The following is a 21325-nucleotide window of genomic DNA, read 5'->3' as shown; positions in this document are numbered from 1 at the left end:
AGCTAGAGACTGAGTGTGAATGAATGTGGCCTTTGTTGTCTTTTCCTAGCGCTGCCTCGCACATATGCGGGGGTTAGGGGTTGTCATTTCTTGTGTGGCGGGGTGGCGACGGGAATGAATAAGGGCAGACAGTATGAATTATGTACATGTGTATATATGTATGTCTGTGTGTGTGTATATATATGTATATGTGGAAATCCTCCCCTCTCGGTTTTTTTTTTTTTTCAAAAGAAGGAACAGAGAAGGGGGGCCAGGTGAGGATATTCCCTCAAAGGCCCAGTCCTCTGTTCTTAACGCTACCTCGCTAACATGGGAAATGGCGAATAGTATGAAAAAAAAAAGAATGTTGAGATGTATAGGTATGTATGTATGCATGTGTGGACGTGTATGTATATACATGTGTATGTGGGTGGGTTGGGCCATTCTTTCTTCTGTTTCCTTGCGCTACCTCGCTAACGCAGGGAGACAGCGACAAAGTATAAAAAAAAATCCTCCCCTCGGTTTTTTTTTAATTTTCTAAAAGAAGGGACAGAGAAGGGGGGCCAGGTGAGGATATTCCCTCAAAGGTCCAGTCCTCTGTTCTTAACGCAACCTCGCTAATGTGGGAGATGGCGAATGGTATGAAAGAAAGATATATTTTTTCCATACACATTCGCCATTTCCTGCATTAGCAAGGTATCATTAAGAACAGAGGACTGAGCCTTAGAGGAATTTCCTCTCCTGGCCCCTGTCTATGCTCCTTCTTTTGGAAAGTTAGAAATGGAAGGGGAAGATTTCCAGCCCCCCACTCCCTCCCCTTTTAGTCGCCTTCTGCGACATGCAGGGAATAGTTGCCATAGTAGTAATCATGGTTTTTAGTTTTCTTACTTGTACTCTAAAGTAGCAATTGCTGTTGTTATAGTAGTTATAGTCTTAGCTGCAGTAGAATCAATTGTAGTAAGTAGTAGCAGCGATGGTGGTATTAGTAATGATAGTGATGTTAGTAGTAGTAGTAGTAGTGGTAATTGTAGTTAGTAGTACTAATATTAGTAGTAACAGTAGTGATAGTAGTAGTTCTAATATTAAGCCAAACAGTAATATCGATAAAAGTACTAGTGGTGGTAGGAGAAGTGGCAGTGATGATATTATTGGAACTATTGGTAGCAGCTATGGATGTAATATGGTCATAGTTTTAGTTGGAGCAGAAGTAGTATTGGTTGTTGGAGTAGCAGCATTTGTATTAGTTGTTGTAGTTGTAGTCTTAAGTTTGATAGTTGTACTTATAGTAGTAGTGGTATTTGTGATCGTGGTGGTCCTATTCATCATAGAAGTTGTCCTTCTGATTATAGTAGTAGGTGTAGTAGTATAACAGCATTCAGGTCTACATATTGTAGAAATCTTGACTAGCAAAGACTAAGGGAACTAGTACACCAGTCATTCTGATATTTTCTTTATCATATGCATAGTTTTGTGTTAGGATTTTTCTAGATATATCTCCCTTAAGAGCTTTAAATTGTTGTTACATACATATGGCATGAGTTTTGAAAGATTTTTTTTCTGTTTTGCAGGTGTCAGTTTTGGAAGTAGAGAACTGCAATCTAAACAGGGTGACTCCAGAAATGTTGACCGAACTAATCAACATCTTCGTAAGGATGCCAAACTTAACTCTCCTAAGAATGACCAGAAATGACTTCCCATCATGGGTTATTTTAAGTCATTTGATACATCTTAGAAACAGCAGTACTCTACGATGTCTGTGCCTTACTACACCTTCAGACAAGTATCTAAGTAAGTCATCTATACTGAAAGTATTTATATTGCTCGTTCAGTTAGGAAGTTTATATTTTCATGCTGTATTATATATGTAATGAAGTTAACAAGATATTAGGTAATGAAGATATTAAGGTGAAAATGAAAGTGTATGGTGAGAGATGGGTGATTATTAGTGCTTAAATGTTTACCCTGGCCATGAGAATAAAGATCATACAAGGCAAGTGTTTTGAAAACAGCTGAGTGAATGTGTCAGCAGTTTTCATGTAAGAGTCCGGATGTTAGTGATGGGTGATTTGAATGTGAAGGTGAGTAATGTGGCAGTTGAGGGTACAATTGGAGGGCATGGGGTATTCAGTATTATGAATGGAAATGGTGAACAGCTTGTGGAGTTGTATATTGAAAAAGTACCAGTGATTGGGAATACCTGGTTTAAAAAGAGAGATATACCCAAGTGTACATATGTAAGTAGGTGAGATGGTCAATGTGAGATGGTCAATGAGCTTTATTGGATTACATATTAATTGAAAGGCATGTAAAAGAGGGAGTTTTAGATGTAAATGTGCAGAGAGGGGGAGCTGGTTGGATGTCTGATCACTATCATGTGGAGGCAAAGGTGAAGATATGTTGAAGTTTTCAGAAAAGAGAGAACAGTGTTATTGAGAAGAAAGTGATGATAGTAGATGAGTTTGGAAAAGAGACTTGTGTGAAGAAATACCTTGGGAGATTGAATGTAGAATGACAAAAAGTGAGAGAAAATGAAGCAAGGTGATGGGTGAGGAATGGGAGGTATTTTGGGAAGCAGTACTAGCTATCTGTTTGTATGTATTTCTGATGCCTGTTCATTTCTGGAACTCCCTCAAGGGGATGGCCATGGTAATAGAGTCTCTATAACTAAAGAACTCCAGTATCACTTCTTAGGCTTTAGTGCCTCACCCTTAGCAGGCCACTAGCAGAGGGCAAGTCTGGTGCAGTTTTTTCAGAGGCTCCTACCTAATGTTTGTACTAACTGCTTCTCCTTAATGTTTCTACCTAATGCTCCTTCCTGAATGTTCCCACCTACTACTACTCTCTACTGCTTCTACCATCTTGCGAAAATACAGGATAGCACATAGGGCTCACCACAGGAAAATCTAGAGTTATAAAGAATGAGTTGTGATGTCAAGTGGTATGTGTAACAAGTAAAGATTCTATGTTTGTGTACAGAATGCCAGTAGTCCACATGTGTGTGAAACAGAAAGAAAGAAAGCTACCTAGGTCAGAGGAGTGCAACCTGACAATCACTGAAGTGCTGGCTCAACACGCAAATGTCACTAACCCTCCCAATACCTGGGCGGGTAGTACTGGTCGTATACCTTCCTGGTCATTGGCTGCCTACCAGCTACTACCTACTAGCATATATGAGAGATGTTTGAAGCATGCTAAAGGTGAGATGTGGGCAGATTAGAAAGGACAGTGAGTGGTAGGATGAAGTAAAGTTGCAGGTGAAAGAGAAAAGAGAGGTGTTTGGGCTGTACTTATGAGGAAGGAGTGCAATTGATTGGAAAATTTATTAGAGGGAACAACAGGAGGTCAAAAGCAATGTTCAGGGAGCTTAACAAGATGGCAAATAAGAGTTGGGGTGAGAAAGTATAAGGAATTTTTTTCAGGAGGTTAATGATGTGCAGAAAACGAGAACAAATAGGAACATCAATGAAGGGGGCAAAAGGGGAAATGGTAACAGATAATGAATTGAGGAGGGAATAGAGTGAGTATTTTGAAGGACTTTTGAATGTATTTGATGATGGGGTGGCAGATGTAGGTTGTATTGGTCAGGATGGTATGTGAAGTGAGAGTCATGGAGAGTGGTTTGATGAAGAGGAAGAGGCAGTGAAAGCCTTGCATAAGATGAAATGTGGCAAGGCAGTTGGTGTGGATGGTATTGCTGTTGAATTTATTAAGGAAGGGGGTGACTTCGTTGTTGATTGGTTGGTAAGGATTTTCATTGTATGTGTGGATCATAGTGAGGTGCATGAGGATTGGCAGAATACAAGTATATTGCCATTGAATAAAGGCAAGGGGGGATAATGACGAGTGTTCAAACTACATAGGTATAAGTTGTCTAGTGTATCTGGTAAGTTGTATGGAAGAGTAGTGATTCAGAGGGTGAAGGCATGTGTAGAGCATCAGATTGGGGAGGAGCAATATGATTTCAGAAGTGGTAGAGGATATATGTATGAGAAATTCTTTGAGAAACAGATTCATTTGTATTTGAAATTTATGGATCTGGAGAAATCATATGATAGGGTTCATAGAGATGCTGTGTGGAAAGTTTTAAGAATATACAGTGCAGGAGGAAAGCTGCTAGAAGCAGTGAGAAGTTTTTCTCAAGGTTTTAAGGAATTTGCACAAGTAGGAAGAGTGAATGGCTCTAATTGAAGGTTGGTCTGCAGCAGCAGGGTCATCTGATGTCACCATGTTTGTTTAATTTGTTTTTGGATAGGGTGGTGAGAAAGGTAAATGCAAGAATCTTGGAAAGAGGGGCAAGTATGCAATTCATGGGTGAGCCAGTTGTTGTTTGCTTATGGTACAGCACTGGTGGTAGATTCTAATTAGAAACTGCAAAAGTTAGTGACTGAGTTTGGAAGAATATGTGAAAGGACATACTTGAGAGTAAACATGAATAAAAGCAAGGTAATTAGGTTTAGCAAGGTTGAGGGACAGGTTAGCTGTAGTGTGAATTTGAATGGAGAAAATTTGGAGGAAGTGAATTGTTCTAGATGCATTGGAATGAACATGGCAGCAAATGGAAGTGGAATTTAGTCATTGGATGGGTGAGGGGGTGAGGATTCTGGGAGTGCTGAAGGATGTATGGAAAAGAGAACGTTATCTAGGAGAGTTAGAATAGTCATATTTGAAGGTATAGCAGGCCCAACAGTATTATTAGGATGCAAGGCATGGGTTGTAGATAAGGCTATGTGGAGGAGGGTGGGTGTTTTGGGAATTAAATGTTTGAGGACAATATGTGATCTGAGGTGGTTTGATCAGATAAGTAATGATAGGGTAAGAGATACATGTGGTAATAAAAACAGTGTGGTTGAGAGAGCTAAAGAGGATGTGCTGAAATGGTTTGGACATATGGAGAGAATGAGTGAGGGAAGGTTCAAAGAGAATATATGTGTTAGAAATGGAGGGAACAGGTAGCTAAAGAGGGTGTACTGGAATGGTTTGGACATATGGAAAGAATGAGTGAGGGAAGGTTAAAAGAGGATATATGTGTTAGAGGTGGAGGGAACAAGTAATACAGGGAGACCAAATTAGAGATGGAAGGATGGAGAGAAAAAATTTTGAGCATCCAGAGCCTGGTTTGATCAGATAAGTAATGATAGAGTAAGAGATACATGTGGTAATAAAAACAGTGTGGTTGAGAGAGCTAAAGAGGATGGGCTGGAATGGTTTGGACATATGATGAGAATGAGTGAGGGAAGGTTGAAAGAGAATATATGTGTTAGAAATGGAGGGAACAGGTAGCTAAAGAGGGTGTACTGAAATGGTTTGGACATATGGAAAAAATGAGTGAGGGAAGGTTGAAAGAGAATATATGTGAAGGTGAGTATTAGATATGGAAGGATGGAGAGAAAAAAATTTTGAGCATCCAGAGCCTGAACATACAGAAGGGTGAAATGATGTGGTATACTGTGGTTGATATGTTGTCAGTGGACTGAACCAGGGCATGTGAAGCTTCTGAGTTAAACCATGGAAAATTTTTTTGGGCCTGATTGTGGATAGGGAGCTGTGACAGCTAGAGAGTGGGTGTGACCTTTCTTCATCTGTTACTGTTGCTGTCTCACTAACATGGGAAATGGCGATCATGAAAAAGAATTAGGTAATGAACAAGAGTTCCTTGGTGATCAATTTTGAAAGTAGGTAAAAGGAAATATTCTTATAGAAAGGTTCTAGTGAAAAATGAAGGTGTTGCTTAAAATTTAAAGGATGAAGTTGGTAGAATTAAAGATTACAAAAAAAGCTTATTAGATTTATAAGACCAGAAGATATGACAGATGAGCATTTAAGGAAACTAGTAGTTTAACTTGCAAAAAAAGTGAATTACTGTGGAGATGGTATAATGTTTGAGATGATGAAGTCAAGGTAAAACAGTATTTATATGGGTATGCAGTGTATATATGGTTGTCTGGCCAAGTGAAAGTCTTCTGATTTGGGCAAAGATGATAATTGTTTTGCCACACAAAGTTAGCCGAGTAAGGGTATATACAAAAATTATAAGGAAGTGAATACTGTAGCTGATAAAGTGAAGTGGGATTGCTGTTAGTTCATATGAATATGATAACAGAACCTCTTTTGGGAAAGTGATTAGTATGAATGCAAAATTAAAAGGGTGTTAAGATGAGATTTTTGCATTTAAATGTGTTGTAGAAAATATTGTGAATTTTGAATGGCATTCCCCTGAAAATTCAGTTGATATGGTGATCGTAGGAATGTTTTGTCTTCTAAGTTCATTTCACTCTTCGATTCTTAAAAGATTATATTGATACCTGCACCTCCTTTGACTTCATTATATTCCTGTTATTTTGCCTTTGGTTATATTGATCCTCATAAACCTTTTATCTAACCAACACTGGAGATTGTCCAAGTCTGTCCATCTATCTATCTATCTGTCTATCTGTATCTCTGATGCTTGTTCCAATTGGAACTCCCTCAAAGGAGTGGCCATGGCAACAGAGGCTCCATAATTGAAGAACTCCAGTGCCGCTTCTTAGCCTTTAGTGCCTCACCCTTAACTGGCCACTGGCAGAGGGCAAGTCTGGTGCAGTTTTTTCAGAGGCTCCTACCTAATGCTCCTGCCTAAATGTTCCTAGCTACTACTTCTGTTTACTGCTTCAACCATTTTGCCAAGAAAATCTAGAGCTATGAAGAATAAGCTGCATGAGTTAAGTGTTGTTGGGTGTTACATATGACAAGGAGAGATTATATGTTTGTGGACAGAATGCTAGTAGTCCGCATGATAGTGAGGCAGAATGAAAAGACAGTTACTTGGGTCAGAGATGTAACTAACCTTTCTGATACCCAGGCGGGTATTCATGGTAATATACCTCCCTGGCCGTTTGCTGCATACCATCTGCTACCTACCTGTCCAAGTCTATGTACAGGTTTATGCGGTCTTATACTTATATTCATTTATTATACTTTGTCGCTGTCTCCTGTGTTAGCGAGATAGCGTAAGGAAACAGACGAAAGAATGGCCCAACCCATCCAAGTACACATGTATATACATACACGCCCACACATGCACATATACATACCTATACATTTCAATGTATACATACATATACATACACAGACAAATACATATATACACACGTACATATTCATACTTACTGCTTAGCCATTCCCATCGCCACCCCGCCACACATGAAATGGTACCCCCACACACACACACACACACACACACACACACACACACACATGCATGCGGGATAGCACTAGGAAAAGACAACAAAGGCCACATTCGTTCACACTCTATCTCTAGCTGTCATGTGTAATGCACTGAAACCACAGCTCCCTTTCCACATCTAGGCCCCACAAAATTTTCCATGGTTTACCCCAGACACTTCACATGCCCCTTGTTCATTCCATTGACAGCACATCGACCCCAGTATACCACATTGTTCCAATTCACTCTTTTCCTTGCACGCCTTTCACCCTCCTGCATGTTCAGGCCCAGATCGCTCAAAATCTTTTTCACTCCATCCTCCCACCTCCAATTTGGTCTCCTACTTCTCCTCGTTCTCTCCACCTCTGACACATATATCCTCTTCGTCAATCTTTCCTCACTCATTTTCTCCATGTGACCAAACCATTTCAATACACCCTCTTCTGCTCTCTCAACCATGCTTTTTTTATTACCACACATCTCTCTTACCCTTTCATTACTTACTTGATCAAACCACCTTACACCACATATTGTCCTCAGACATCTCATTTCCAACACATCCACCCTTCTTCACACAACCCTATCTATAGCCCATGCCTCACAACCATATACCATTGTTGGAACCACTATTCCTTCACACATACCCATTTTTGCTTTCCGAGATAATGTTTTCACCTTCCACACATTCTTCAACGCTCCCAGAACCTTCGCCCCCTTCCCCACCCTGTGACTCGCTTCCGCTTCCACAATTCCACCTGCTTTCAAATCCACTCCCAGATATCTAAAGCGCTTCACTTTCTCCAGTTTTTCTTCATTCAAACTTACCTCCCAATTGACTTGTCCCTCAACCCTACTGTACCTAATAACTGTGCTCTTATTCACATTTACTCTCAGCTTTCTTCTTTCACATACTTTACTGAACTCAGTCACTAACTTCTGCAGTTTCTCACCCAAATCAGACACCAGAGCTGTATCATCAGCGAACAACAACTGACTCACTTCCCAAGCCCTCTCATCCTCATCGGACTACATACTTGATCCTCTCTCCAAAACTCTTGCATTCACCTCCCTAACAACCCCACCCATAAACAAATTAAACAGCCATGGAGACATCACGCACCCTTACCGCAAGCTGACATTCACTGAGAACCAATCACTTTCCTCTCTTCTTACTTATACACATGCCTTACATCCTTGATAAAAACTTCTCACTGCTTCTAGCAACTTGCCTTCCACACCATATACTCTTAATACCTTCCACAGAGCATTTCTATCAACTCTTATCATATGCTTTCTCCAGATCCATAAATGCTACTTACAAATCCATTTTTTTTTCTAAGTATTTCTCACATACATTCTTCAAAGCAAACACCTGATCCATACATCCTCTACCACTTCTGAAACCACACTGCTCTTCCCCAGTCTGATGCTCTGTACATGTCTTCACCCTCTCAATCAATACCCTCCCATATGATTTCCCAGGAATACTCAACAGACTTATACCTCTGTGATTTGAACATTCACCTTTATCCCCTTTGCCTTTGTACAATGGCACTATGCATGCATTCCACCAATCATCAGGTACTTCACCATGAGCCATGCATACATTGAATATCCTCACCAACCAGTCAACAACACAGTCACCCCCTTTTTTGATAAGTTCCACTGCAGTGCCATCCAAAGCCACCGCCTTGCCAGCTTTCATCATCTGCAAAGCTTTCACTACCTCTTCTCTGTTTACCAAACCATTCTCCCTGACCCCTCTCACTTCGCACACCACCTTGACCAAAAACACCCTAAATCTGCCACTCTGTCATCTAACACATTCAACAAACCTTCAAAATACTCACTCCATCTTCTGACATCACCACTACTTGTTATTACCTCCCCATAAGCCCCCTTCACTGATGTTCCCATTTGTTTTCTTGTCTTACTCACTTTTTTTTACCTCTTCCAAAACATCTTTTTATTCTCCCTAAAATTTAATGATACTCTCTCACCCTTACTCTCATTTGCCCTCTTTTTCACCTCTTGCACCTTTGTCTTGACCTCCTGCCTCTTTCTTTTATACATCTCCCAGTTGTTTGCACTGTTTCCCTGCAAAAATTGTCCAAAAGCCTCTCTCTTATCTTTCACTAATAATCTTACTTTTTCATCCCACTACTCACTACCCTTTCTAATTTGCCCACCTCGCACGTTTCTCATGCAACATGCGTCTTTTGTGCAAGCCATCACTGCTTCCCTAAATACAGCCCATTCCTCCCCCTCTCCCCTTACGTCCTTTGCTCTCATCTTTTTCCATTCTGCACTCAGCCTCTCCTGGTACTTCCTCACATGAGTCTCCTTCCCAAGCTTACTTACTCTCACCACTCTCTTCACCCCAACATTCTCTCTTCTTTTCTGAAAACCTCTACAAATCTTCACCTTTGCCTCCACAAGATGGTGATTAGGCATCCCTCCAGTTGCCCCTATCAGCACATTAACATCCAAAAGTCTCTCTTTCATGCACCTATCAATTAACACGTCATCCAATGATGCTCTCTGGCCATCTCTCCTACTTATATACATATACTTACGTATATATCTCTTTTTAAACCAGGTATTCCCAATCACCAGTCCTTTTTTCAGCACAAATCAACATGCTCTTCACCATTTCCCTTTACAACACTGAACACCCCATGTACACCAATTATTCCCTCAACTGCCACATTACTCACCTTTGCATTTAAATCACCCATCACTATATCCCGGTCTCGTGCATCAAAATTGCTAACACATTCACTCAGTAATCCTGGTAATATACCTCAAAGGCCAGTTGCTGCCTACCATCTACCTACCTGTCCAAGTCTATGTACAGGTTTATGCAGTCTTAGTAATTCTTTATTTCTCATGATTTTAATACCATCCACAAATATATTCATGTTTGATTCTGGCCCTTAAGATATCTCATTTGCATAGATTAGGTACATTACTAGCCTGAAGACAAAGCCTTGCTGTAATCCACTGGTAATTAGAACCCAGTTAGAAAATGCTATATGTCTATCTATATCCCTGATGCCCATTCCTTTTGGGAACTTACATCAAGGGGCTATCCATGACAGAAGAGTCTCCACTTATCCCTGACCTTACATGCCTCCCTTGCATACACTATTCAGTGCATTCTTCCTGTATTTCTCTCCTTCCGGTACTCTTCCACTATATTTCCCCATGTCACAAATTATCTTCCTCACACTAACACCTTTAACTGTACTATCATACACTCTCCTTGTAAACTCCTCATCTTGCATTCTTTCCACATGCCCAAACCACCTCAAAGTATTGTGTGTTCGCCCACTCTACCACTCCAAGATTCTTTCCTTTGGCATTACTTGCCATATCTCTCATACCCCTATGTTCTCATCCCCTTTTTATGGGTTTCACAGTACCTTTTGTAATGCTGTTTTGTATTCCAATTAGGGATTTTAATTTTTTGATATGTGTTTGTGTCAAAAATGTTTTGCTTTCAATAGCTCCCACACTTTTATTTCATAAAAACTTGAACTCATTATCATCTTTAATCCCCACTAATCACATAAACTCAAGCACTGTGTGATTAGATAGGGTGTCTTCTCTGAAATTTCTTGTTTTAATGTTACATTAAAGATAGGATCTAATACTGGTGGCAAAACATTTTCTCTGATCCTAATAAGATTATTAGCACATTGTAAATTAAATCTTTATGCACATTTCTGACACTCTTAGGGAATGGGCATTCTAGTGCTGAATGTGTTTATATCTCTTTTGATAGAATTGCAGTGTTATTGAAATAGAAATACTGTTTCTTTACTGAAATGATACTGAAAAGTTTATCTAGAATTTGTTTTATATAAGCTTAAAGAAAGATAGCTATTTTTGTATGAAATTTCACCACCTGGTTATTGGGAGGGCTAGTGATGCTCATGTAGTGAGCCATCACTTCAGTGGTTGTCAAATTGCACCTCTCTGACCCAGATAGCTGTATTGCTTTTCTGCCTCACCCACGCATGGACTACTGATATTCTGTCCACAAACAGACAATCTTACCTTGTACATAACACTTGACAATACTCAACTCACACATCTGATACTGTGTAATTCTAGATATTTCTGTGTTGAGCACTATATGCTATCCCTGCCTTTTGGCAAAATGGTGGGAGCAATAGATATAAGTTATAGGTAGGAACATTTAGGCCAGAGAATTAGATAGAAACATTAGGTAGAAGTAGTAGGTAGAAGCATCAGGTAGAAGTTGCCAGTAAAAACATTATGTAGGAGCCTCTGCAAACGCTGCACTAGAGTTGCCCTCTGCCAGTGGCCTGTTCTGGGGTAAGGTGCTGAAGGCTAAGAAGCAGCAGTGGAGTCCACTATTTATGGAGACTATTGCTTTGGCCACACCGTTTAGGGAGTTCCAGTAGGAACAGACATCAGAGATGTAGATAGATAGAAATCATGTTGTGGAAAAGGTAAATGATATGTTTTGTTGTGCATGAGTAGAGTATTTGTTGAGTGTTCCTGGGAAATTATATGGGAGGATTTTGATTGAGAGGGTGAAGGCATGTACAGAGCATCAGATTGGGGAAGAGCAGTGTGGCTTCAGAAGTGGTAGAGGATGTGTGATCAGGTATTTGCTTTGAAGAACGTATGAGAAATACTTAGAAAAACAAATGGATTTGTATGTAGCATTATGGATCTGGAGAAGGCATATGTTAGAGTTGATAGAGATGCTCTGTGGAAGGTATTAAGAATATATGGTGTGGGAGGCAAGTTGCTGGAAGCAGTGAAAGTTTTTTATCAAGGATGGAAGGCATGTGTACGAGCAGGAAGCGAGGAAATTGATTGGTTCTCAGTGAATGTCGGTTTGCGGCATGGGTGCGTAATGTCTCTATGGTTGTTTAATTTGTTTATGGATGAGGTTGTTAGGGAGGTGGTTCTCAGTGAATGTCGGTTTGCGGCGGGATGCGTAATGTCTCTGTGGTTGTTTAATTTGTTTATGGATGGGGTTGTTAGGGAGGTGAATGCGAGAGCTTTGGAGAGAGGGGCAAGTATGCAGTCTGTTGTGGATGAGAGGGCTTGGGAAGTGAGTCATTTGTTGTTTGCTGATGATACAGTGCTGGTGGCTGATTCGGGTGAGAAACTGCAGAAGCTGGTGACTGAGTTTGGTAAAGTGTGTGAAAGAAGAAAGCTAAGAGTAAATATGAATAAGAGCAAGGTTATTAGGTACATTTGGGTTGTGGGACAAGTCATTTGGGTGATAAGTTTGAATGGAGAAAAACTGGAGGAAGTGAAGTGTTTTAGATATCTGGGAGTGGATTTGGCAGGGGATGGAACCATGGAAGCAGAAGTGAGTTACAGGGTTGGGGAGGGTGCAAATGTTCTGGGAGTGTTGAAAATTGTATGGAAGTCGAGAATGTTATCTTAGAAAGCAAAAATGGGTATGTTTGAAGGAATAGTGGTTCCAACAATGTTATTTGGTCGTGAGGCGTGGGCTATAGATAGGATTGTGTAGAGGAGGGTGGATGTGTTGGAAATGAGATGTTTGAGGACAATATGTGGTGTGAGGTGGTTTGATCGAGTAAGTAATGAAAGGGTAAGAGAGATGTGTGGTAATAAAAAGAGTGTGGTTGAGAGAGCAGAAGAAGGTGTAATGAAATGGTTTGGTCAAATGGAGTGAGGAAAGATTGACAAAGATGATATATGTGTCAGAGGTGGAGGGAACAAGGAGAAGTGGGAGACCAAAGTGGACATGGAAAGATGGAGTGAAAAAGATTTTGAGCGATCTGGGCCTGAACATGCAGGAGAGTGAAAGGCATGCAAGGGATAGAGTGAATTGGAACAATGTGGTATACTGGGGTCGACGTGCTGTCAATGGATTGAACCAGGGCATGTGAAGCATCTGGGGTAAACCTTGGAAAGTTTTGTGGGGCCTAAATGTGGAAAGGGAGCTGTGGTTTCGTTGCATTATACATGACAGCTAGAGAATGAGTGTGAACAAACGTGGTCTTTGTTGTCTTTTCCTTGCGTTACCTCGTGCGCATGCGACAGGAATGAATAAAGGCAGCAAGTATGAATTATGTGCATGGGTATATATGTATAGGTCTATGTATGTGAATATATGTATAGGTTGAAATGTATAGGTATGTATATGTGCGTGTTTGAGCATGTATGTATATACATGTGTATGTGTGTGTGGGTTAGGCCATTCTTTTGTCTTGTTTCCTTGCGCTACCTCGTTAATGCAGGAGACAGCGACAAAGTATAATAAGTAAAATGATAATATTTCATTTATTGAAAGTCTATCTATCCATGTATATTATCAGTGAATATCATTGGAATTAAAACATAGATGAGGATAAATAATGTGGAAACAACTCCATCTAATTAAAGTCTCGGGAGTTCTACCCCTCTGGGTTCCCATCACTTAAACTCTTTATTATTGCAAGGATTTTGAATTTTTCCGTTTTTCTGTATTGCCTGCATTGAAAGTTTCTTCACTTAGACTATACCATTACATCACCACTGTCAGTTTTTTGAATGAATATTAGTTCCATTTAGAACATGTCAGTATATCTTGCCTGGGATATAACAAATGGTATAAAAGTGTAGTTTTTTACATATCTAGGCAGAGAAAACCTTTCCAATCCCAATATAATACTTTCAGAGAGATTTTTTAGATTGAAGAAATTGAGCCCAAACGTGGGAAAAATTAAAACAAACGAAATTAGCACAAACATTCTGTTAATAGGTAGATAGCAGTTGGTAAAAGGTAGCAGTTGGTAGGCAGTAACCAAACAGTGCATCCTGCTAGGGTATCAGGAGTTTTAGTGACAGCTGTTTAGTGAGCCAGCACTTCAGTGGTTGTCAGGTTACACTCCTCTGACCCAGGTAGCTGTCTTTTTTCTGTCATACTCACTTGTGTACTGCTGGCATTCTGTCCACAAACATACAATTTCTCCTTGTCACACACACCATGAGACAGCACTTAAATCACACAGCTCATTCTTCATAACTCTAGCTATAGTTTCCTGTGGTGAGCACTTTGTGCTAACCCTGACTTTTGGCAAAATAATATGAGCAGCAGATAGAAGTAGTAGGTAGGTACATTAGACAGTAATGTTAAGTAGAAGTAGCAGGTTGGAACATTTTTGTAGGAGTCTCCACAAACACTGCGCTTGCGTTCCCCTCTGCTAGTGGCCTGTTAAGAGTGAGGCACTAAAAGACTAAGAAGCGGCAGTGGAGTTCACCAGTCATGGAGACACTTTTGTCGTGGCCACTCCCTTAAGTGAGTTCCCAAAGAGAATGGGCTTCAGAGATATAAATAAATAGATAGATAGATAGATAGTCTATTGATATCACATAGAGAAGGTAAGCTTTTTGTGCAGTACAAGGTAGGAGCTTAACATTCATGCCCCATCTCTTTTATGGGAGTAGCTGAATGAGTGTGTTAGTGGTGTTGATGCACAAGACCGGGTTATAGTGATGGGTGATTTGAATGCAAAGGTGAGTAATGTGGCAGTTGAGGGAATAATTGGTATACATGGGGTGTTCAGTGTTGTAAATGGAAATGGTGAAGAGCGTGTAGATTTATGTGCTGAAAAAGGACTGGTGATTGGGAATACCTGGTTTAAAAAGCGAGATATACATAAGTATACGTATGTAAGTAGGAGAGATTGCCAGAGAGCGTTATTGGATTACGTGCTAATTGATAGGCGTGAAAGAGAGACTTTTGGATGTTAATGTGCTGAGAGGTGCAACTGGAGGATGTCTGATCATTATCTTGTGGAGGCGAAGGTGAAGAATTGTAGAGGTTTTCAGAAAAGAAGAGAGAATGTTGGGATGAAGAGAGTGGTGAGAGTAAGTGAGCTTGGGAAGGAGATGTGTGTGAGGAAGTACCAGGAGAGACTGAGTATAGAATGGAAAAAGGTGAGAACAAAGTAGGTAAGGGGAGTGGGGGAGGAATGGGATGTATTTAGGGAAGCAGTGATGGCTTGTGCAAAAGATGCTTGTGGCATGAGAAGCGTGGGAGGTGGGCAGGTTAGAGAGGGTAGTGAGTGGTGGGATGAAGAAGTAAGATTATTAGTGAAAGAGAAGAGAGAGGCATTTGGACGATTTTTGCAGGGAAATAATGCAAATGAGTGGGAGATGTATAAAAGAAAGAGGCAGGAGGTGTCTGATAGTAAGTGGGTCTTGTGTCTCTGCTCATCACAAGGCTTCAGAAGTGGGGAGGGTGGTTCGTGTTCTCCTACCAAACAGTAACTGACTGGGGCTTGCTGACCCCACAACAGGAGTATTTCTATAATCCAGCACACTTAGATAAGGATCCTTGCCCTCTTTGGCTGCCTTCTTCATCAGCTTCTTTACTGTCTGTACACTTTTTTTCTACCAGGCCATTACTTTTTGGATAATAGGGGGAGGAAGTTGCGTGGTCTATCCCACATGACTTAGAGAATTCTTAAATTCTACTGCTTTGAACTGTGGGCCATTGTCACTGTGAAAAGTTTGAGGTGTCCCATGCCTGGCAAAATTATATTTTCAGTATTTCACAAAGTTTTTTTTTTTTTTTTTTTTTATACTTTGTCGCTGTCTCCCGCGTTTGCGAGGTAGCGCAAGGAAACAGACGAAAGAAATGGCCCAACCCCCCCCCCATACACATGTACATACACACGTCCACACACGCAAATATACATACCTACACAGCTTTCCATGGTTTACCCCAGACGCTTCACATGCCTTGCTTCAATCCACTGACAGCATGTCAACCCCTGTATACCACATGACTCCAATTCACTCTATTTCTTGCCCTCCTTTCACCCTCCTGCATGTTCAGGCCCCGATCACACAAAATCTTTTTCACTCCATCTTTTCACCTCCAATTTGGTCTCCCTCTTCTCCTCGTTCCCTCCACCTCCGACACATATATCCTCTTGGTTAATCTCTCCTCACTCATTCTCTCCATGTGCCCAAACCATTTCAAAACACCCTCTTCTGCTCTCTCAACCACGCTCTTTTTATTTCCACACATCTCTCTTACCCTTACGTTACTTACTCGATCAAACCACCTCACACCACACATTGTCCTCAAACATCTCATTTCCAGCACATCCATCCTCCTGCGCACAACTCTATCCATAGCCCACGCCTCGCAACCATACAACATTGTTGGAACCACTATTCCCTCAAACATACCCATTTTTGCTTTCCGAGATAATGTTCTCGACTTCCACACATTTTTCAAGGCTCCCAAAATTTTCGCCCCCTCCCCCACCCTATGATCCACTTCCGCTTCCATGGTTCCATCCGCTGACAGATCCACTCCCAGATATCTAAAACACTTCACTTCCTCCAGTTTTTCTCCATTCAAACTCACCTCCCAATGAATGAATATTTTCTAACAAGTCAAACTCAAAATATTTGCTGTAATAATCAACAAGCAACAGGTACCTATTCCCTTTCATCTCAAATGAATCAGCTTTAAGTTTTTGCCAAGGAAGTTTAGGGACTTCATGAGACATCAGTGGTTCCGTTGATAAGCATTACAGGCGTCACAAGCACTAATCATGTCCTTAATTTCAGCCCCCATTCCAGGCCAGTACACAAGATCTCTCGCTATCCTTAGAGAATTTTCTATACCTTGATGAGATTTATGAATGTGTTTGAAGACTTTACTTTTTAGTTCCTGAGGCACTATAATTCTGTTCATTTTATTCAATGTAAGTAACTTATCTCATCTCTGTAATTCCAAAAGGCATGGATTTCTACTGGAGTGTCTCTTACAATCAGGCCATCCCCCTAATGTGAATTCTTTAAGAGTTTGCAATACTCTACCTTCCTTAGTCATATCTTTAAAAACCTTCAAGCTTTTACTTGCAGTGTCTAGCTTTTCATGAGTTACTAGATCTACTTGAACTTCTAGATCATCGTTTTTGCACTTTTTCAGTCCAGCTGACTCTAATCAGAGCATCAGCTATATGCATGTCCTTCCCTTTCTTATAATGTACCTCTGAGAAGCATTCTCTGTAACCTAGGAGGAGCAGATGACAAGGACTTCTTAAAAATACTCTGTAAGGGTTTATGATCAGTCTCTACAACACTTCTCCTATACAGATAAGAATGAAATTTCTCAGCTCCGAAAACAATGGCCAACACCTCCTTTTCAATTTGAGCATAATTTCTTTGAGTTTTAGTTAGGGACTTGGCAGAATAGGCAGCATGGTGATCTTTCTGAAGAATACAAGCCCCTACAGCATACCCTGAGGCATCAATATTCAAGGTTACAGGCTCAGATACATTATGATACTTCAAAACTGGTGCTTCACAGACCATTTGCTTGAGTTTCAGAAAACATTTCCTGTGGTTCATCCAATTTAAATTCAGTGGCCTTCTCCAGTAACCTTCTCAGAGGTTCATTTATTTCAGACATCTTGGGAACAAACTTTCCCAAGTAGTTGATCATTTCTAGGAATCTAAGTAACTCTTGCTTATCCTTAGGAGCAGGAAAATTACTTACGGTATCTACCTTCTTAGAGTCTGGTCCTAACCTTTCTGCCGTTGATACATGACCATTGTATTCTACCTGCTCAGTTTTAAGCTTAAGTTTGGCACGGTTCAACCTTATATTTTTTTCCTGGCATCTCGTAAGGATTTTCTTTAGTTTATCATAATGTTGTGCTTCAGAACTGCCATAAACTAATTTGTCATCCATTATAATTTCCACTCCATCAAAATCATCAAACAATTCATGCATGTACCTCTGGTAGATTTCTGGAGCACCGAAACAAGTGCTAATTATAAGCAGTTTGGAAGACTCTTCATTTAGTTTAATTTGCCAAAGTCCCTTGGTGGCATCTAACACAGAAAACACCTTTGCATCTGTTAACCTGGTTGATATTTCCTCCATTGTAGGTTGTGGATAGTGTTGCCTCTTCAAGGCTTTATCTAAATCTCTTGGATGTAGGTATATTCATAATTTACTTCCCTTATCCACAATGACCATACTGTTAACCCAAATTGTGGGATTACTTTCTCTGATGATTACACCTTTCATTTCCATGTCCTCTAATTCACATTCTAGTTTATCTCTCAGAGCAGCAGGAACTTCACGGGGTGGATGAGCCACTAGTTTGATCTTTGAATCATCCTCTAGATGCAGTTCACCCTCTAGGCATCCCAATCCATCAAATACATCTTTATATTTCTGCAATACCTAATCAGTGGTTGTGTCTAAGTTGGTATCTGACTTTGCTTGATTCATGAACTTAACTAACCCCAACAATTTACAGGCATTCATACTCAACAGTGGCACACAGTTTACATAAGCAATGAAGAAAGTGAGCTGATATTTTCCTGAGTTATATAAACATATCATTTGACACGTACCAAGGGGTATAATTTTACTTCCAATGAAAGCAGCCAATACAATCTTTGTACATTTCAACTCTAGTTTTCTTTTCAGCTTGTCGTAGATTCTTTTAGGCAATACACTGACCTCAGCTCCTGTATCCATTTGGAAAGCCACTGTTTGATCTTGAAGGAGAAGAGTAAACTTGTCCTCTTGATCTTGTCCTCTTAACTGGTTGGAGGTTGCCTTGGACACTGCTTTTGCTGACTTTTTCAGAACATATAAACCTCCCACTGGCTTCTTGTAGCACCTTTCGGAGTTAGATGATGAATCTTTGCCAGCCTGGCAGACACTCTTGCCCTTTCCTTAATTGCTGAAGTTGTCACACATACTCTTGAAATGTCCAGTCCTGCCACACTTCATACACTGTTTGTTGCTCGCTGGGCAGTGTATCCTTCCAAAGACATGTTTGAAGCCTCAGAACTTACAGGTCCTTTGTGATGTGTTGCCAGGAATTGAGGATTGATATTCACTTCTCTTCTATGACTTCACACTGTGGGCATTCAAACTGCTTACAGGTGCATCAAACTCCATCTGTTCTTCACTTGCCTCAGTAGTATGGTTTCATCAAGGGTCGTGTCGCCTTTCCTCAACAGCCGTCCATGTAGCTTGTCATCACTGATGCCACATGTAATTGTCTATGATCATTTCATCCTTCAAGGCACCAAACTTTTAGTTTATAGCCTTCTTTCTTAGGTCAGTAACAAAACTATCACTAGTTTCATCAGCCTGTTGCACTCTACCACAAAAAATGTATTTTTCATAAGTGACATTCTTCTTTGGTTCAAAATATTCTTACAACTTCTTTATAAGAGTCTTGTATTTCTTTTTATCAGCTTCCTCTACAGGCAAAGTGTTATATCTATCTAGCAACTCTCTTCCACCAGCTTAGCAGTGTAGCAGTCTTCACCTCATCCTTTTTCTCATCTTTCTCAGAACTCAGTAGATATATCTCAAATTCCTGGTGGAATCATCTCTAGTTCTCTGATGTATTTCCTTATGATATCGGGTCCAGGAAGTCGACCTTGGATGCTTATCCTCAATGATCTAGCTGACTGCAACAGTGGCAAAGGGAGACTGCCACCTCACAGCACCTCAATTCTTGCAACCAACCTTCTTCCCTTTCACACAAGTAGCTCCTCTTTATAGCCAGAAGCACGTGAGATGTCGGCACACCTGACACCAAGTAATATGTGCCTTTCAAGGTGGTTTTAAGGTGAAGAAGGCAGAGGGATGTAGAGAAACAGCATTTCCATGAGTGACACCAAGCTATTGTTCCAACAATGCAGAATCACATCTTAATCCTGTACATCCTGTCAAGTCATTTTAAAAGAAATATGATATGATTGCCTGCTACAAAAGCAACAAATAATACAAATATAAGGAAAACATGATTTTTACATAAACTGAAATGATTATCATTACATACTATATCTACTCTCTTTTGTGTATACACACACAACCCATTCTAAACCAGTTGCCTATTTCTTACCTATCTACAACAGGTAGATTGATAGCTGCTTTAGCGTTAGGCTGACTGCAGTGCCTAGAATATGAAAGTGGCCAGTGCCTGACTCATGGGCATTACACCATGTATGTATGTATGTAGTTATGTATGTATGTTCAATTTTAGCTTTACAAAAACTAACTCCATATTCTGTTGCATAGGTGATGACTATACTGTGATAGACAGAGGCATCCAGGAACTTCAGAGCAACTTCATTAATTGCCTTAATGCAGCAAAATCAACACATCTGTCTGTTGACTGGAGTGAGGAAACCTCCTATAGTCATTGGTATTACAGTTTCTGAAAATATGTCTGTGTGGCTGAATCAGTTTTCTACCCTCAGAGCATGATTTTCCTAGTGAGATATCCTGCAAAAAATTCTAGGCTTCTTACACTTTCACATGTGGGTTGTAAACCCAAAATTGTATCATGTAAGGTTGGCACAAAATAACAGTTTAATGTATTGGAAACAGTAATGTTATAATATGAAAACAAGCTGTACTTATTTTCCAAATGGAGAATATTAAATATATAAGAAAAGAATTGCATCACTTTTATCCTTCTATTATCACTTTCTAAGCGTGGTATTGATTTTAGATGCATTGGTAGTGTCTTATCATGTATGATATATACTGTACCTTACCTTCCTTCTTCAATGTCATGGTGATATGATGTGAAGATGAGGTCATCTGCAGTTGGCTCTTCCAACTTATCAAACTTCCACATAAAACACTTTGAACCCATTTCAATCCAAGGACTTACAGATATATTCATCCATTTCTGGTTACACAAGGAATGTCTGTTATAATACCAGTCCTAAAACCCTACTCTTACTGCCCTCTATCATTTCTGTTGTCAGTATCCAAACCCTTTGTAAAACTGAACCATAGCAGAATGAAGCAAAACATCCCATATTCACTTGCACAGCATGACTTTAGACCAATCACTCCACCTCCACAGTACATGTAGACCTCACACAACACATCCTACAACACCCTTCCACACTTTATTAGTGGCAATAGACATCAAAAAAGCATTTGACACTATCGCAAATCATATGCTCACACAAAGGATACTTGATACCACCAGTCCATAACAATGACAAAATATAGCTGGCCAGCTTCATAGCTAGATGCCAAAGGTTTCACCACAAGGTTTAAAATGGTGTTCTCTGAGAAGACCTTTACCGAGCCCTCTTCAGGCTGTTTGTATGTGACTTTCTGTC

General features: G+C 40.2%; 1 protein-coding gene across 2 annotated transcripts in view; it reads left to right on the top strand.

The window, feature by feature from the left end:
* The window catches only part of LOC139761669 (uncharacterized), a 74270-nt gene extending 53627 nt beyond the window's left edge, over positions 1–20643 (top strand). For both annotated transcript variants that reach the window (XM_071685994.1, XM_071685993.1), the window contains 2 exons: positions 1548–1767; positions 20262–20643. In XM_071685994.1, coding sequence (XP_071542095.1) covers positions 1548–1767; positions 20262–20404 — 363 coding nt within the window. In that variant the 3' untranslated portion in view covers positions 20405–20643. The remainder of the gene's footprint in view (positions 1–1547; positions 1768–20261) is intronic.
* The last annotated feature ends 682 nt before the right edge of the window (positions 20644–21325 follow it).

The sequence above is a fragment of the Panulirus ornatus genome, chromosome 41, assembly GCF_036320965.1.
Source record: "Panulirus ornatus isolate Po-2019 chromosome 41, ASM3632096v1, whole genome shotgun sequence".
Classification (NCBI taxonomy): domain Eukaryota; kingdom Metazoa; phylum Arthropoda; class Malacostraca; order Decapoda; family Palinuridae; genus Panulirus; species Panulirus ornatus.
The sequence above is the reverse complement of the archived record's forward strand: the minus strand, read 5'-3'. Positions and strand labels throughout refer to the sequence as shown.